Here is a 16,327-nt window from a genome sequence, read left to right as displayed (position 1 = left end):
CTTAATAGACTGGGCGAACTGAATAAGGAGGATCAGAAGTTGGCGCTAAATCCAGAAACGGACGCGGTCCTCCCTCGCTAGCCCGGGTCTACGGAGAGCGCGTGTGTCTGACAGTCTTTGTGTCTGCCTGCCTCTCACCTCTCAGAGTGCCAGACGGTGCCGAGCTGAGGGAGGATGTGCTCGATTTAGTCTGCATGCTCGTGTCAATCAGCGCCTGCCAAAGTGAGTGTTTCCAGCTGACGGGCAGGGATTGTGCGTCCGTGTGTGTGCGTGTGCGTGCGTGTGTGTGTGTGTGTGTATGAGCATGTGTGTGTACGTGTGTGCATGGGCAGATGCGTGTGTGTGTGTGTGTGTACGTGTGTGTATGTATGCAGGAGCGTGTCTGTGTACGTGTATGTATGTGCAGTGAGAGAGAGAGATGGAAAGAGATGTGCTTCGAGTAAAGACTATTGAGAACAGTGCCGCCATCCCGTGAATGGCTTTTCACACCTCATTAAGTCTCATAATGACTTACTAATGGTCTAATTACAAGCTACTGTTTAAGTGGGACTGTAACTGGGGCCATGGTGATTAATGCCTCTAATTAAAAGACGACCACCCCTCCACCCTCACGCGCAAACTCTTTCCTCGTCACTTCCTCTGCTGGGTGAAGGGGGCTTTCGACGGTGGAGGTGGAGTCCTTCGGGACGCTCATATGTGCATCGCTCTTCGGAAATGCCAGGTAGAAGGGAATCACCTACCGCTCTGATTGCACAGGTGGGATTTCAGCTGTTGAATTACAGCGAGATTGTCAGCGAGATTGTCAGCACGATTCCGCTGGCGAAGACAGCGTATGTTCACATGGCGAGGCGACGGAGTCTGGCGTGCGTCTCCGGTTCGCCGCGCGAAAGAAGCTGTTTATTCCCAGTGTCCCTGTGCTTGTTCTGGTGATTCCCAAAGTGTCCGCGCTGTTATTCTGTTGCTCAGCCCCGTATTTTTTTTTTATAATGACAGGCCCTGCACTGCAGTCATGCAATGTATGGGCACAGGGAAACAGACGTGTTACAAACCAGTCTGTGAAGAGTAGGTGTTTAGAGCAGCAAGCATATGCACTCACACAAACATATGTATACAAATGCAGGCTTACACACATACACGCACACACACACACAGCACTCAGAAAATGCACCCCCACAAGCACACGCAATCATATACATACACAGATACATGCACACTCATACTCACATGCGCCTCTACAGATAAACATACCTATACAAATTCATACATACTCACATGCCCATGTACACATACAGACGCACACACACAAATGGATTGAGAACTTGGCTGGAACAGGCCCACGGGTTCACACAGTCAGTTTACTGTGTACTGTGGGCCACTCATTTTGTCTGTTACCTGGCATCACTCAATCATACAGGTCAGGATGTATCCCATCATGCCCTGGGGTGGGGTGGGGAGCATGGCCTGGGTTTGCAGTGGCTGACAGAGTCCAGACCACTGCTGGGGAGGTGAACTGGACCCTCCCTCTCTCCTGCACAGAACCCAGCATTCCAACCTTCCAGCTCATAAATCACATGCTCCAATCAGCGCCTTGTACTGTACGCCGATACCTAGCTGCACAACAACACTGAGAGCTGTGTGTGTGCATGCGTGTGTGTGTGTGTGTGTGTGTGTGTGCGTGTGCGTGTGTGTATGCACGTATGTGTACACAGACATATGAGTGTGTATGAGTTTGTGTGAGCACCTGTGTATGTATTTTGTTTATTGGAGTATGTGTGCGTATGGTGTGCATGTGTCTGTGTATCTTCATTTACCTGCATCAAGGTGACAGTGATTTCCTTTTCCCTGCTGCCTCAAAACCAATATCATTGGAAATTAAGTCTTCCCAACCATGTTCTGTCCAGGTTCAGTGATATCTGTGTGTGTGTGTCTGTGTGTCTGTGAGAGTGTATGTTTACATCAGTATGCTTGTAGTTGTGTGTCTGCATGTGTATGTTTATAAAGGTTTTTTTGGGGGAAAGGTATATGTGTGTTCTGGAATTTGTAAGAATGTCTTTTTAGGGGAGTTTGTGTGAATGTATGTGTTTGTCTGATAAAAGTGGTTTGGTGTCGTGTTCAATTGGCCATGTCCTGGGAGCCAATGGCATGTCAGCAGGGGTCTCAGTCAGCACTGCTCGCTCTCTCTCTCTCTCTCTCTCTCTCTCTCTCTCTCTCTCTCTCTCTCTCTCTCTCTCTCTCTCTCTCTCTCTCTCTCTCTCTCTCTCTCTCTCTCTCTCTCTCTCTCATTCACTCTCTCTCCCGGCTGGCTGACTTCCTCTCAGGCTCTCACAGTCTGGCTGGGTGGATGAGGGGTTCACTGCCCCTGACCGTCTTTGGAAATGGAGCAGAAAAAGAGTGATTTTTGTGTGTGTGTGTGTGTGCGTGTGCCTGCGTGCGTGAGCGCGTGTGTCTGTGTATGTGTGTGTGTGTGTAAATGTGTGTGTGTAAATGAGTGTGTGTGTGTGTGTGCATGTGTGTATGTGTGTGTGTTTCTCAAGCCTCAGTCTCCATTCTCTTGTCGCCATGTTTTCGCCCCCCTCTTTTTGCCAAGCTTTAGCAAGCCTGTGGGATTTTATTGTTGAGATTGTACAGGGATTACACACTATAATGCTGACATAAACCTTTGTAAGCGCTGTGGGGCTGGCGTCAAATCCTGTGGCTTGGGGGTATATTTACACGTGCTCTGAAGTTTATCCATTCATTGCTGTAAGAAGAGAGTTGCTGTTTTCAATCATGGCCACACAAAGAAAAACTAATTGTGTCTACAGGCCTTCCAGCAAGAGCTCCCCCACAGGCCAGTTTCAGAACTGCATGAAAGAAGCTGAAAGAAGATGCTCAGAAGTTGTTGAAAACATTGCTTGACAATTTAGCCACAGCAGCTTGCAGAAGGTATATTTAAAGTGATTGTAAAACCACCACTGGAGCTAGAGAAGATGAGAGCTACAGGCTGTGTATAAGTGAATCCTGTATCTTTTAGCACTGGGACAACAGCACAGATTACTACAAAACAGAGTGAAATGGGAATTTTCAGTGGTCCTTTTTGTGCAGTGTCATTGAGATTAAGACAGGCGCTCAGAGCTAGAGAGAGGAGCGTGGAGACAGATACCCTCTGTGTGATAAAATGAATTTCTATTACCGGGCAATGAAAGCCCGAGGCATAATGGTCAAAGGTGAAAGGTCAGGGACAAGGTTCAGACTATCTTTGGGAGAAATCAGTCCCCCTACCCCCTGCTCCCAAGGTTGTCTTGGGAGACACAAGATTGCACGCCAGGATTTTTGCATGACTGCCAAACGGTGAACGGAGACCAGTCAATTTAAAAAATGCTATTCTCTAGGTCATGCTGCGGTCACAGTGTTCTTTAGGTCATACCGTGGTCATCAAGTTCTTTAGGTAGCACTATGATCCAGGCCTGGAAAAATGCTTTAACTATTTTGACGCCAATCAAATACGTACAGAAGATAGACAGTTTTACAGTGCATTGCATGAGTATTTGGACAGTGGCACACTATATGTTGTTTTGGCTCTGTTCCCTCACACATTGCATTGGAAATGAAACAATGAATATGTTTAATTTCAAATCCAATTAAAGATTAAAGTGTAGACTGTCAGCTTTAATTTGAGGGTATTACATCCATGTCGAGTGATCTGTTTAAGAAATACAGGCCTTTTTATACATAGTCACACTGTAAAAGAAGCACCTATTTTCACATATATTAAGAACAAAATTGTCATATGATTTTGCGTTTTGGTTAATAATGTTTGCTCACAGATCTACAAGAGTGTTTTTGAAGTTTTACAGATAACTAAAGAGTTAGTATTTAAAGTATGTATTTTAAAGCATATTAAATATGTGCTATGCTCACTGTGCTCTGAAGATTGTACTGTGGTTATGGTTTGCTGTGGCTATGCTACAAACCCTGTGTTCAGTAGCCTGTTCTGCAGGTGCTGTGTTCTATAGTTGTGCTGTAGGTTGTGTGTTTTTTTACTATGCTACAGACCTTGTGTTCAGTAGCCTGTTCTGTAGCTGCTGTCCACTATAGCTGTGCTGTAGGCCCTGTGTTCTTTATTATGTTACAGGCCCTATGTTTTTTAACTGTGCTGCAGGCCCTGTGTTCCTTCATTCAGCTGCAGGTCCAGTGTTCTTTAGCTATGCTCTGTGCTACAGACCCTGTATTCTTCAGCTGTGCTCTGTGCTGCAGGCCCTGCATTCTTTAGATGTGCTCTGTGCTGCAGGCCCTGCATTCTTTAGATGTGCTCTGTGCTGCAGGCCCTGTGTTGTTTAGCTATGCTCTATGCTGCAGGCCCTAGGTTCTTTAGCTGTGCTGCAGGCTCATTGTCTCAGGTGTCCCTTCTCCAGGGCCCCTAGGGCAGGGATAGGAACATGGTGTACTGACAGGGGGGCCACTGCTGGGATCGGACTCTATGGGATAAAGACAAGGCCTGAGAGCCTGGATCATATTGAAAGTATTTGCAAAAGCCCTGAGTCCACACATTATACCACAATACGACTTTGTTGTGTTTGTTTTCTCCAATCCCTCACACCCCCAGTCACAAGACCAAATCAACACATTAAAATTAGGTTTAATTCATCTAATTTATACGCTGAGCGTGTGAATGAAGTCAGCCCACATTTAGATAGTAAAGCTCAGTTGTGAAATCCTGTGGAAGTTGCGGTCCTATGGACTCCATTGTGTTGTGCGCTGTGGTTTAGCGACCGCGTGGAAGCCTGCCAGACACCGTTCTGGCACCCAGAGCTTGACCATCGGTCTCCAGGGATGACTCCATTATAGAGCCAACCCCGCAACCCCAAAACCCTCCCCACTCAGTCTGGCTGCTGGCATGTGGACCTGGAGGGGAAGTCGTTGAGATAGTTATGCGGTGTAAGATAAGATGCGATCTGAACGGTAATGGTGTGGATCAGCAAGGACCAGCACTGCAGATCCCTTTTCATTTTATTTTTCTTTCTCTCTTTGCTAACCAAGGAATCCTCCCTGTAATGTGACTCACCGTGAATCACTACCTTCGATGCAGAGGTCTCATATACTGCCAGGCACAGTTTAATTAACTTTCATGCAAAAAAAAAACAAACAGGATGCTGTTAAAACAGCGCTGACTACCCTACACCCAGACACTGGGCAGGATGCTCTGTCTCCCCTGTCTTTCTTCACCTAACTGTCCCCAGGTCCCAGAGCCCCGTGCAGCTTGAGTGATGTCACTGGTTGTGTTAAAGGTGTCCAGTCAGTCCATAGTGAGCAATGAGGCGGAAGTTGCCCTGTTGACTGAAACCCTCCTTTGGGTGACAAACTAATGTCTTATGATGCATCACTCCCTGCCCTCTGCTTCCCCACCACATTGGTCCAGCTCAGTGGTGTACCTGATTTGCAATAGTAAGGCTGTGTACCCTGTGTGAAACAGTACAACTCCAGGCTTCACATCATATGAAATAAGAACTCAGAGGGGTACCCCAAATGAAATAGCATAGCCCAGAGGAGTACCCCATTTGTTAATGGAACAGCTCTTAGCCCATGAAAAAAGTCCAAACAGGCAATTAGGAGTCTAACAGAGGCCTGCTTTTTTGGGGGGCAGCTTTGCCCAAGTAACTTAATGCCATCTGCTGTTGGTTTCCAGAGCAGAGATCTGATAACCTGCAGTTCCACCCCCTGTGGGGGTCTGCTTCTCGAACCATTAACCCTCGGCCAATTAGTTCCGCTCTCCTTGCTGCCTGCGTACATTATGGGGCGCCTGTGGGGCTCCCCCAAACCACTCACCTTGATAATGTTGGGCATCAATAGTGGGAGCCTGACTTATTCTTCAAACCAGTCGTGTGTGTGTGTGTGTGTGTGTGTGTGTGTGTGTGTGTGCGTGTGTGTGTGTACAGTACGCGTGTGCATGTGTACAATTCTGATTTCTGTTTTACCAGAAAGTCTCTTCGAGATTAAAATCAATTAGACCTGAGTGTTCTATATCCTTAATAATATGTTTGTGTGTTTGTGTGCACAATTATGGGTGAAGTATATTTGAGTTTGTGTATCTCTGAGCATGTGTTTGTGTGTTTTATGTGTTTGTCCTTGTGTGTGGCTGTGTTTACTGTATGAAATGCATGTGTAGATATTGACTCTTTGGACATTGCTGGTCAGGGCAGTTCAGATCCACAGCGATCCAGATGGCATGAGAGCTGTTCAGTGACACCGGGCCAATGGAGATCTCCAGCAGCCTCTTCCAGCCTGTCCTCTTCCCTGCCCTGGACATTTTCCACAGATCGTTGCAATTTCCATAAGGAATTAATGGCATTCTCAAAATGTATATTCCAGGTCATATTCTGGGCGCTCGGAGCGTAACTTGCAGCCGTTCCAGCATGCTGCGTTCTCAAAAAATATGAAAACCACAGCATGGCCTCCCACAGCTATGTCCTGTTTTGCTTTTTAAAGATGCGTGCATTAAAAAAAAAACATGCTCAGACCCACACGCACATACACACGCTGGCACGCGCACACACACACTCGCGCACGCACACACACACATGCACACACATGTGCACAGACATGCACATGCACATATAAACACACACACACACACACACACATACAGACACACTGGGGGCTGGTTCATTTCTGAATCTGGTTGTTGGCTCTCAGTGAAGAAAGTCAATAAACTTGGAAGCCTCTGTCTCCAGACCGAAACCATGAGAATCTGGTGGTGGGGTTGCGTGTTTGGGAGTGACGGAGACGCCACCTGATTTAGTGCCTCGGACCGTCCCGCTGTCTCCTCCCCGGACACTTATTTGGGCCCCCAGTGATGGTGGGCGACGGCGGGAGGGGGGAGGGGCTGGTTTTGTTCAAACCGCTGTCAACTCCAGCCAGTCGCACACTGCTGCCATTAACATGGGCTTAGGACTGCCAAGCTGGGCCATTTTTTTCCCTTCCTGTAGGCTGCATTTTAAGACATCCCATTGTGTCATTTCTCCCCTAACATTCTCTCACTCTATCTATGCCTCTTCCTTTCTCTCACCTCTCTCTTTCTCACTCCTCTCTCTTCTGTGTCTCTCTCTCCTGCCTGCAGGATGTGTGATCTGCCTTTATAACGGTAATATTCATTTCATTGCATAACAGCGAGGAGAGAGGTGCATGTGGAGCCATTGTTCGAGGTTCTCTTCCACGGAAACATATCAGTTCTCGGCACGTTAAATAAATGCGGTGTGAACAAATAAAATAAATGACTGAAAAAAAATGCAATAAAGGATCCCGAATTACAGGCAGCATTTTTTTTTTTTTAGACAAAGTCAGTTGTAATGCAACAGACATTGTGCAGCGATTACAAGACCAATATGCTGAAGCAGAGGGTAGCTGTTAAAGCGACGGCTTATTAGCAGTGATTAGTGCATTGCGCTGCTCTCTCCCCCCCCTCGCGGTTGCTTATATCGCTGGCAAACCTCTCTGCCGTGGAATTCAATTACGCTGTCATCACTGCGCTCTCAGCCAGGGTGACTCGCAGTGCGTTCATATCATAGGTGCATTAAAGTGCGTCACTCAAGGCCCCGGCGACAGGGTCCCTTCTGGAAACCAGCCCCACCGGCCCTCAGGCCCGGCGTCCGGTGATCTGATCAGACGGGTCACGCCGCGGCTACTGTGTCTGCGCCCACTCCTTGACCTCTGACCTTACACGCCGCAAACTCTCCTGACCGTCAGCCGGTCAGTGGGGCTTGTGTGTGTGCGTGTGCATGTGCGCATCTTTGAGCGTGTGCACGAATGTGGTTGTGTGTGCGCTCGCGTCTGAATGGGTTAAGCAGGTATCTGTTAGGAGGAATGCGGTCCCTTTGTGCTAACCGGAATCTCATCAGTAGTTTATTTAAGGCTGTCTGTTTGCATTTTATGATATCTTTTAAGTGAGCTGTGCTGTTAAATACAAACTCAGGGTTTACTGCGATGACGCTATAAATGCTTGGCGAGACAGCACACATCGCGGATGATGTGGTACAATACAACGCCATTAAGCCGTGGTATGCCTGTAGCCCCCTGCGTGCACTCTGCGTGTCGAAACACATCTCAGAAATGCTGTTTTGAAAGGTCTAATGATCACCATGGCGGGAGAGAATGAGGTGCGACGACTTCCATCAAACACGCCAACGTGCTTCCGGCATCGAGCACTGTGTCAGCGTCCCATTGTGCGCTTGTTAGGAGGGCATCAGCTGCTGTCTGAAATATGTGTGTAATTGTGTTGTAAGAGAGAGTGTGTGTGGAAGGCAGGTGTGTGGTTTTAGTTGGCGAGGCTTTTCTTTCTTGTTGGTCTCTCTCTCTCCTTCCTACCTCTTTCTCTTTTTTTCTCTTTTTATTTTTCTCTCTGTCTATCCACTGCGTGTGCATTCCCTTTGGATTACAGATGCAATAGAATAGCTCCCTGCTTGGGATCTGTGCAGGGAGTTTTTCCTCTTCAGCAGACTCTCACAAAATAACGTGGCTCTCTGACAAACCATGTTTAGCTGTGTGATTAGCAGGGAGCTGAAGGCTTTGAGGAAGAGTATGGTTAAGAATCCAGGCTCTGGAGAAATGGCAGACGAGCCTACTCTTCTCGTTCTCGAGAGGGGTTGCAGCGCGGAGACGTGTCTGTCTCTACCAAATCAAGATCTTTCACCCCATCCCTTGAGCACGCTGTAGGAGCGTGAGTTAAAAAGCTTGCGCTGTACACCGGCGCATCTGCGTAGCGTCTTTATAAACTTCAACTCAAAAATGGGGGGAGACAGATCTGTGCTGAATGCACACTGGAGGTTATGTTGTTTTTTCACATACCTCTTGAGTTTTATGATTATCAATGGCCCCCTGGCTGCCCTGTCCATGTGTGTGTGTCTGTGTGTGTGTGTGTGTGTGTGTGTGTGTGCGCCATGCATGTGTATGGGTATGTACTATGCACGGGTGACTGAGGGTGGGTTTGAGTTGCTGTTTAATCTTTGCGTGTGCAAGGGTATGTGTGCAGGTACAGTGTGTGTTTCACTGTTTTGACCCGACAGTACTTTCTGTCTCTGCAGGGACCTGAGTGAGAACGGGATCCAGGCAATCCCCAGAAAGGCCTTCCGTGGAGCAACGGACATCAAGAACCTGTGAGCATACGTACCCGCACTATAGAACCTGCAGGGGGCGTCAACAGTGGAAAGGCACACTCCTCATTGTGTTGCGGCAGGTGTTCTGAGCACGATGCATTAATTAATCTTTCTTAACTCCCAAAATGGCCAGGACTGTATGCTGTCACTGACTCTTTTGATAGAAACCAAAACCTAATGCTTTTCAGTAGAGAACACAATCCTCAGATTGGTTCTTAAGAGTCTGCGATTGACAGCACAATAAAATCGGCCCGTTATAACGTTTATGTAGCCTCACTCTCATATTACCACTATATCAACTGCTGCTCGCACAAGAGTGGGATAAAACACCCGAAACCTTAAATGTTTTCAATTGTGGCCTGTCGGCAAGTCAAGACACAATGGACTCCACTTATACGACAGAATGAGAACTTCAGACAGCTTCATGTTTAAAAGCCAACAGCCTAATTGACCTTACAGTGGATCAAACTGCAGCGCAATGTGTTACACATGTGAGACTGCTCGGTGCCTTCATCTCAGAGAACACACACAGGCACAAACATGCACACAAAGTGGAGCATAATCCCAGTCAATTCAGTATGCAGTGACGAACTCCACATTTTTGTTTGTGTGATAAGTTACCTTTCTTAATACGAACAGAGAATTCATTTTTATCGGTGCTGGTTATATTGTAAGAATGAACTGCCTCAATATAGCAATTGACTTTCCTTCATACGTACACACATAGGTCGTAACATACATCTCAGAAAGTCAATTTAGCAGGTGTATCGCTCACTCTCAATTATGTGAAGCTTAAGGCAATAATAACTGTCCACAGGTGCTCAATAAATAATGAAAGCTTCAGAAGGCTATGAATTCTGGCTATCCGTGCTATCGTGGTTTCCCTTACTGAAGCCATATTTTAAGTGCGTATTGATTTTTCCAAGTGCCTGTGAGCCTGCGAAGCGCCTGTGAAGAGATTGAATAAGGGTCTGTAAATGTGTTTGCATCCATCTCTGAGTCTTCCAGGCCTTTGTTTATTTTTGTGAATCTATGCTGGTGTGTGTGTGGTTGTGTACGTGTGTGTGTGTGTGCGTATGTGTTTCTGTGTGTATTTATGTTTGTTGACTGGTATGTTTTTGAATTTGTGTTTGGATGTCACTGTAGGTTTTTTATTGGGTTGTGTATGTTTATGTTCTGAATAAGGCAGCCTTAATCTCTTTGTGTGTGTGTGTGTGTGTGTGTGTGTGCACACGCCTGTGTTCCGTGTATGCATCTACAGACAGCTGGACAAGAACCACATCGGCTGCATTGAGGAGGGGGCGTTCCGGGCGATGAGGGGCCTGGAGGTTCTGTAAGTATGACCTGTCTGTCGCGGGGTTAGGGAGGGGGTTCGTTCTGCCACAGCGCACCTTCGCTCAAAACAACCGACAAGACACCCTCCCGTAGGGCAGGAAAGCGGGCCGGGTACAGCTGCTCTGCGAGCCCTTCCTGAAAGGGGATAAGACCTTAATGCACAGTCACATCTGCAGCGGCCCTCGCGGGCGCTATCCGATGGCTCTAATTACTCCGGGTAATGTTCCAGCCTTTGCTACGAGTGAAGTGGCTCTGCCCGGCACGCTTGCCAGGGAGCAGACTGCACTGTGATTGGCCCCCCGCCGCGACACACAGACACAAGCGCGATTTTGGACGTGCTTGATTAAAGTGGCCTGCTGTCTGCAGGCTGCAGCTGGGGACCAGAGACCAGAGGAGTCAGGTGTGGGTGGGGTGGGGTGGGGTGGGGTGGGAGGGGAGGGGGCGGGCTCACGTGGTTCGCACCCGTAATCACTTCCAGTTGCCCGGAGGCGGTGCCAGCCCAGCCTGACTAGGCCGTGTCCCCGCCCCCCCATATGGACAGTCAGACGCGTGGACTCTAAAGGGGCGGAGCCCCTGGCCTGTGCCTGCGTGCATCATCTGTGTTCAGTTTTTGTTCATGCTCTGCATTCATGGTCTGTACGGGAAGAAAGAATGTGAGAGACCAAGAGAGAGAGGGAGAGAAGGAGAGAGGTAGTGGTCCCAGAGGAGAAGCATGAAGCCAGAAGAGGTATCCTGCATCCTAACTGACTTGGGGGGAGGATATGGTGCTGTGGTGAAAGGTGGGAGACAGTAGGATGTACGGTGGGCGGGGGGGCATGTGCTGTTCTGCTCCATTGGGCTGGTACCGGTGCCAGGGGGTGATGGGCTGGGACAGACAGTCTGGTTCAGCCTGACTGGTTCTGAAACCAGCTGGCAGGTGCTGGAATCTCTCTGTCAAACAGAGTGGCATGGTGGCCTTGGGGAGGGGAGGGCCCTAAATCTGACATCTCTTTGTGTGTGCGTGTGTGTGCGTGTGTGTGTGTTATATTTCTGCAGGACCCTGAACAACAACAACATCAGCAGCATCCCCGTCTCCAGCTTCAACCACATGCCCAAGCTGCGCACCTTGTGAGTGACCTCTGCCATCTGTGACCTCCTGACCTCCCAGCCTTTCTACATTACTGTATATCACCTCTCACTACCAGCTAGCCAGTCCCGTCACACTCACAGTTTCCCCACAGAATGCCACCAATCAGAGCTCTTACCAGCGTGTGCACGCACAGCAGGTCTGACCTCTGACCTACGCTCACTGAGGGTTTCATTGTACAGCCACAGACCTGGGTCACAAGATGGCAATCCGTTTAGTATGATAATTGTGGTCTCATGTAATACAGGAGTACATCCAGTAGTCCAAAAATAAAAAATACAAATCTGCAGCAATTTAGAAATTTAAATTAACCATAAATGCTATAATGGATTACACATTCACATTGGCTGTCTCTCAAACCAGTTCACTTCCCAGGGGATGAACTATTTATTTTTAAAATTTATCGGCAACGTTTAATTCCTGCAGGACCACTTTGTTAGGATGGGACAGGTTTATTATCGCCCTCCCCCAGTCATGATTCGAGGGAAATTCCCATCTACACCCTTCCCTCTTTTATTTTATTTCTCCGTATTTTATTTACAACTCTTTGTTACTTTTCACGCAAATACCCAAAAACCCAGTTGTCCCCAAACATTTCTGCCAGCGGACTGTGGGCAAAGCCGACAAGTCAGGGGGGGTTCCGTACCGTTGAAACCCAAAACCGCCAATCTGCAAGTCAGGGGCCAGGAGGCTTGGTCTGGTGCCATCAGCCACACTGGGGACTGTGGGGATTTTAGGAAAGCCAGAAACTATTTCCCCATTCCGCTCCCAGAAGAAGTGGAAAACAACCAAGAATCAGAGGGGGAAAGACGCTCCCATTGTCTGCAGATATTTAGTGAAACTGATATAATATTAAAATTTGTGTCACAAATGTCACAGCGATGCCTCAGAAAATGACTAATGTGATCGTTGCTATGGTAATGAACCCCGTCTCTCTCTTTTCGGAGGGTGGGCTGGGGAGGTAGGTGGGTTACCGCACTCTCAGCCATTTTCTGAATGAAACGTTCTGTGAACTGGATGATTTAGGGGAGAGACGTGGCAAGATAATCTCATTGAAGAAGAATAGGCTTGAATAGTTCAGTAAATGAGATCCAGACATGGGGATTTCTGTGTGTGTGTGTGTCTGTCTAGGGGGAGGGTCGTTGGGTCTGTGTGTGTGCGTGTGCGCGTAGGTGTGTGTGTTTGCAGTGCCCATGCGGACTAAGAGAGTTAATGCGCATGTCATGCAGATTTGTATAAAGGTAGAACAGTGACTGGGGCAGAGACTCACCTTCCCTTTTGAGGGAATACTAAACCTTAGGGGGTGGAGGTCTGGGCTGGTTACTGTAGCAGCCTGGAGACGCTCACACACACACACACACACACACACACACATGCACGTGCACACACACAGCGCTTACAATCTCCAACGATGTTGGATCTGAGCCAGCAGGGCAAAAGAAATCGTTGTCATCTCTCTGCAGGTAAACTAAGGGTTTACACAAACACACAGACACGGACACACACACACACACACACATTTCTTACCTTGTGTTTTCTTATTCACGACTACATCATTCATACTGCATATTTCTACATGTTATCCATTGAAATCCACGGAGATACTGATTACATTCCAGTGTCTAATGAAATCAGTACAGTGTTTTGCTCCAGGGCAGAATGACAGTGCCTCATGTGGTAATTGGAATGCACTGGTGACCACACTTGCACACTCTCTCACTCATTTGCAAGTGATGATTAGATTGTGGGCTGACATGTCTCCCTGTTTGGGCACATCTCTGGCGGAACACCTGCAGTGTATATGTCGTTGGGGAGCATGTGAGGGTGTTGAGAATGTGAATTTTTAAAAAGGTTTTTGGCAAAACACTACAGAGCTTTACACACACACACACACACACACACACACACTGGCACAATCAAGTACCCTCACATACATACAGACACATGCAAACACACACACACAGACACATACGCACACACACACACACACACACGCACACATACACACGGACATTCACATGCACCCTGGTCTTATCTGTGTCTCTGTCTCTGTGTTCCAGTCGGCTTCACTCCAACACGCTGCACTGTGACTGCCACCTGGCCTGGCTGTCCCAGTGGCTGCGCCAGAGGCCCACCGTCGGCCTGTTCACCCAGTGCACCTCCCCCCCGCAGCTCCGGGGGCTCAACGTGGCCGAGATCCAGAAACACGAGTTTTCCTGCTCAGGTAAGACGTGACCCCCGCCTTAAAAGCCTAACTAGGGACAGGAGTTGGAAACTGGCAATAGCTATAATGTCTGTATGCGGTACATCAGTTACATCGACTTGTTTGTAACGAGTTGAAGTGGTACTGTGTTAACTTGCATTGTCCCTACCAAATGAACTATAAACTAAAACTAAAACCCAATGACACAACACATAGTAAAACACACATATGTATGTGAGCAGATGCCTACGTACATACACACACACACACACACACATCCATGCACGCACGCACACACACACACCATACACACACACACACACACACACATCTGTACATACAGATACTACCCACTACTCAATGGATTGTCCATACATACGCGTGTGTGTATGCCTACGTACATACACACACACACACACATCCATGCACGCATGCACACACACACCATACACACACACACACCTGTACATACAGATACTACCCACTACTCAATGAATCCATGTGTCCATACATGCAAATGACACCCCCCCCCCCCCCCCCCCCACAGACACGCACACATATCCTGAAGTCGTGAGAAATGAAATGAAGCTGGTGATTAGGCTGGTGCTCATTGAGTCTCCCTGGTTTGGGGCGGGGAGTGGGGGCAGATCTGTGGTAGGACACCTGCGTTGTATTTCGGGTGGGCTGGTCTGTGGCGAGGGTGATGAGATTGGTGTAATATTTGGAGGGAGCTTGGCAGAACACTGGAGAGCCTCGGGCTTTTCAGCTAGCTGTCCTTCCTCTGTGTTCGAAAGAGAGGGAGAAAGAGAGAGAGGGAAGGAGACAGAATATATTGAAGTATGTCATGCCAATAAAGCATTTTGAATTGAACTGAGAGAGAGAGAGAGGAACAGAGGGAAGACCAGCAAGATAAGAAAGAGAACCCTTGCCTGTGTTACACTGGCAGCTAAATCCATATACTATACCTTCCTTCCACACACAGTCTCACTTAATTACAAAAATACTTCAGACAGAATATATCTACTTTTTTCAACACTGAAAAAACAGCAATTACGTTTTGGCAACATCTAAACCACAGCGACCCCAACCCATTACAAATCCATTACAAATCCCTGAAATGCCAAGAGCTGAACACTTTTAAAAATCCCCTCGGTCAGTTGGTCTCGAGGCTTGCTGCATGAACACCTACTACTAACACAAATCAGCCTCAGGACAGCACCATAAAAACAGGAAATTAGAGTGAACCAAATTATAGCAGGGCGTAAATAAAATTATATCAACGACTGGAACACTCCAACACAAATGCAAAATAAACTTAATTGCTATCTGGCCCTAAAAAGACAATACATTTTGGCAGTTTATCTAATCATGGCCAAAAATACGAAACCTGGAAAAATACTCACCGTAGAGGCTCAGTGAGCACAGTTTGGCTGTACAAACTGGCCACCACAGGCAGACTTGGCTTCCAACAGAGGAAAGGCTGCGCTCACAATGCCAGCAAAGAGAGATCGAGACAGAGAAATGCACAAAATACGGAAAAAAAGATACATTTTCTTTTCATAAAATTACACAAATTTGCCCAAATTTATTGAATCTTCCTCATAATGAGAACATTTCCAGTCTCCTAGGAGCGGAAGATGCATGATCCTGGCAGTACAATACACTTCTGCCTGCCATAGACTGAGAGACATTTAGTGACACTAAAGACAGAAACAAAATATATTCATTTATTTTTATAGTTTACCCTGTAAAAACGATATTGCTATTGTCATGACAACTATACAAGCGTTGGCAATATGAAAATAAATTAGAGATTGAAACTGGACTGAGAGAAGCAGCACTCAGGCCTCTGGAGGTTGGACTTAGCGGTTATGCACTTCAATCCTGAGGAAATCCCTTGCCCTATAGCCCTTCATTAGAGGCACTTTAACCTTTGTGTTCTGTATAATACTATATTTATATCTCAATATAATACCAAACAATGTAAACAATACATATGGCTTATGGTTGTGTTTTACCTTTGCTAGGTCAGATTTAACAATGAAAGTGTCGTTAATTTGTGATAAAGATGAGATTTATAGTAAAACAAAATCTACTATATAGGCTTGGGTAACATATATCATGTTTATCAGTGAAAAATTATTATGAAACGATGTTTTCATATTGTAGATTATTGATATTTATCGTTTTCATTTTAGTCTTATTATATTCAATGAAACCAAAAAGGAGAAACAAAAATACAGATGATGAACAACAAATGGAATTAAAAAAACAAAAAATGAATGATTTACTCTGGTTTAGTCATAGGTTATGAAATACATCTCTCAAAAGTGTAATTTCTCTTTTAGTAGAAGTTTAAAATTTGACCCAAATGAAACACAAGGGTCAAAATAATTGTTCCTGTGAAAAACTATAGACTGAGGCCTTGATACCTCTTTAGCTCTTTCTAAACTGAGAAAAATCTGCCCCTCCCCCAAACTGCTGTCCCTCAAAAGCCCCCCAACCCTGCTCCCAACAGCATACATTCAGATACAG

At 46.8% G+C, this 16,327-nt stretch overlaps 1 protein-coding gene across 1 annotated transcript in view; it reads left to right on the top strand.

Moving 5' to 3' along the window:
- Nucleotides 1-16,327, top strand: part of slit1b (slit homolog 1b (Drosophila)) — a 111,135-nt gene that overhangs the window by 55,508 nt on the left and 39,300 nt on the right. Inside the window, exons 5-8 of the mRNA XM_035406772.1 lie at nucleotides 9,057-9,128; nucleotides 10,390-10,461; nucleotides 11,499-11,570; nucleotides 13,650-13,813. Coding sequence (XP_035262663.1) covers nucleotides 9,057-9,128; nucleotides 10,390-10,461; nucleotides 11,499-11,570; nucleotides 13,650-13,813 — 380 coding nt within the window. The remainder of the gene's footprint in view (nucleotides 1-9,056; nucleotides 9,129-10,389; nucleotides 10,462-11,498; nucleotides 11,571-13,649; nucleotides 13,814-16,327) is intronic.

The sequence above is a fragment of the Anguilla anguilla genome, chromosome 2, assembly GCF_013347855.1.
Source record: "Anguilla anguilla isolate fAngAng1 chromosome 2, fAngAng1.pri, whole genome shotgun sequence".
NCBI classification, from domain to species: domain Eukaryota; kingdom Metazoa; phylum Chordata; class Actinopteri; order Anguilliformes; family Anguillidae; genus Anguilla; species Anguilla anguilla.
Note: the sequence above shows the minus strand (reverse complement) of the source record. Positions and strands in the feature narration are given on the sequence as shown.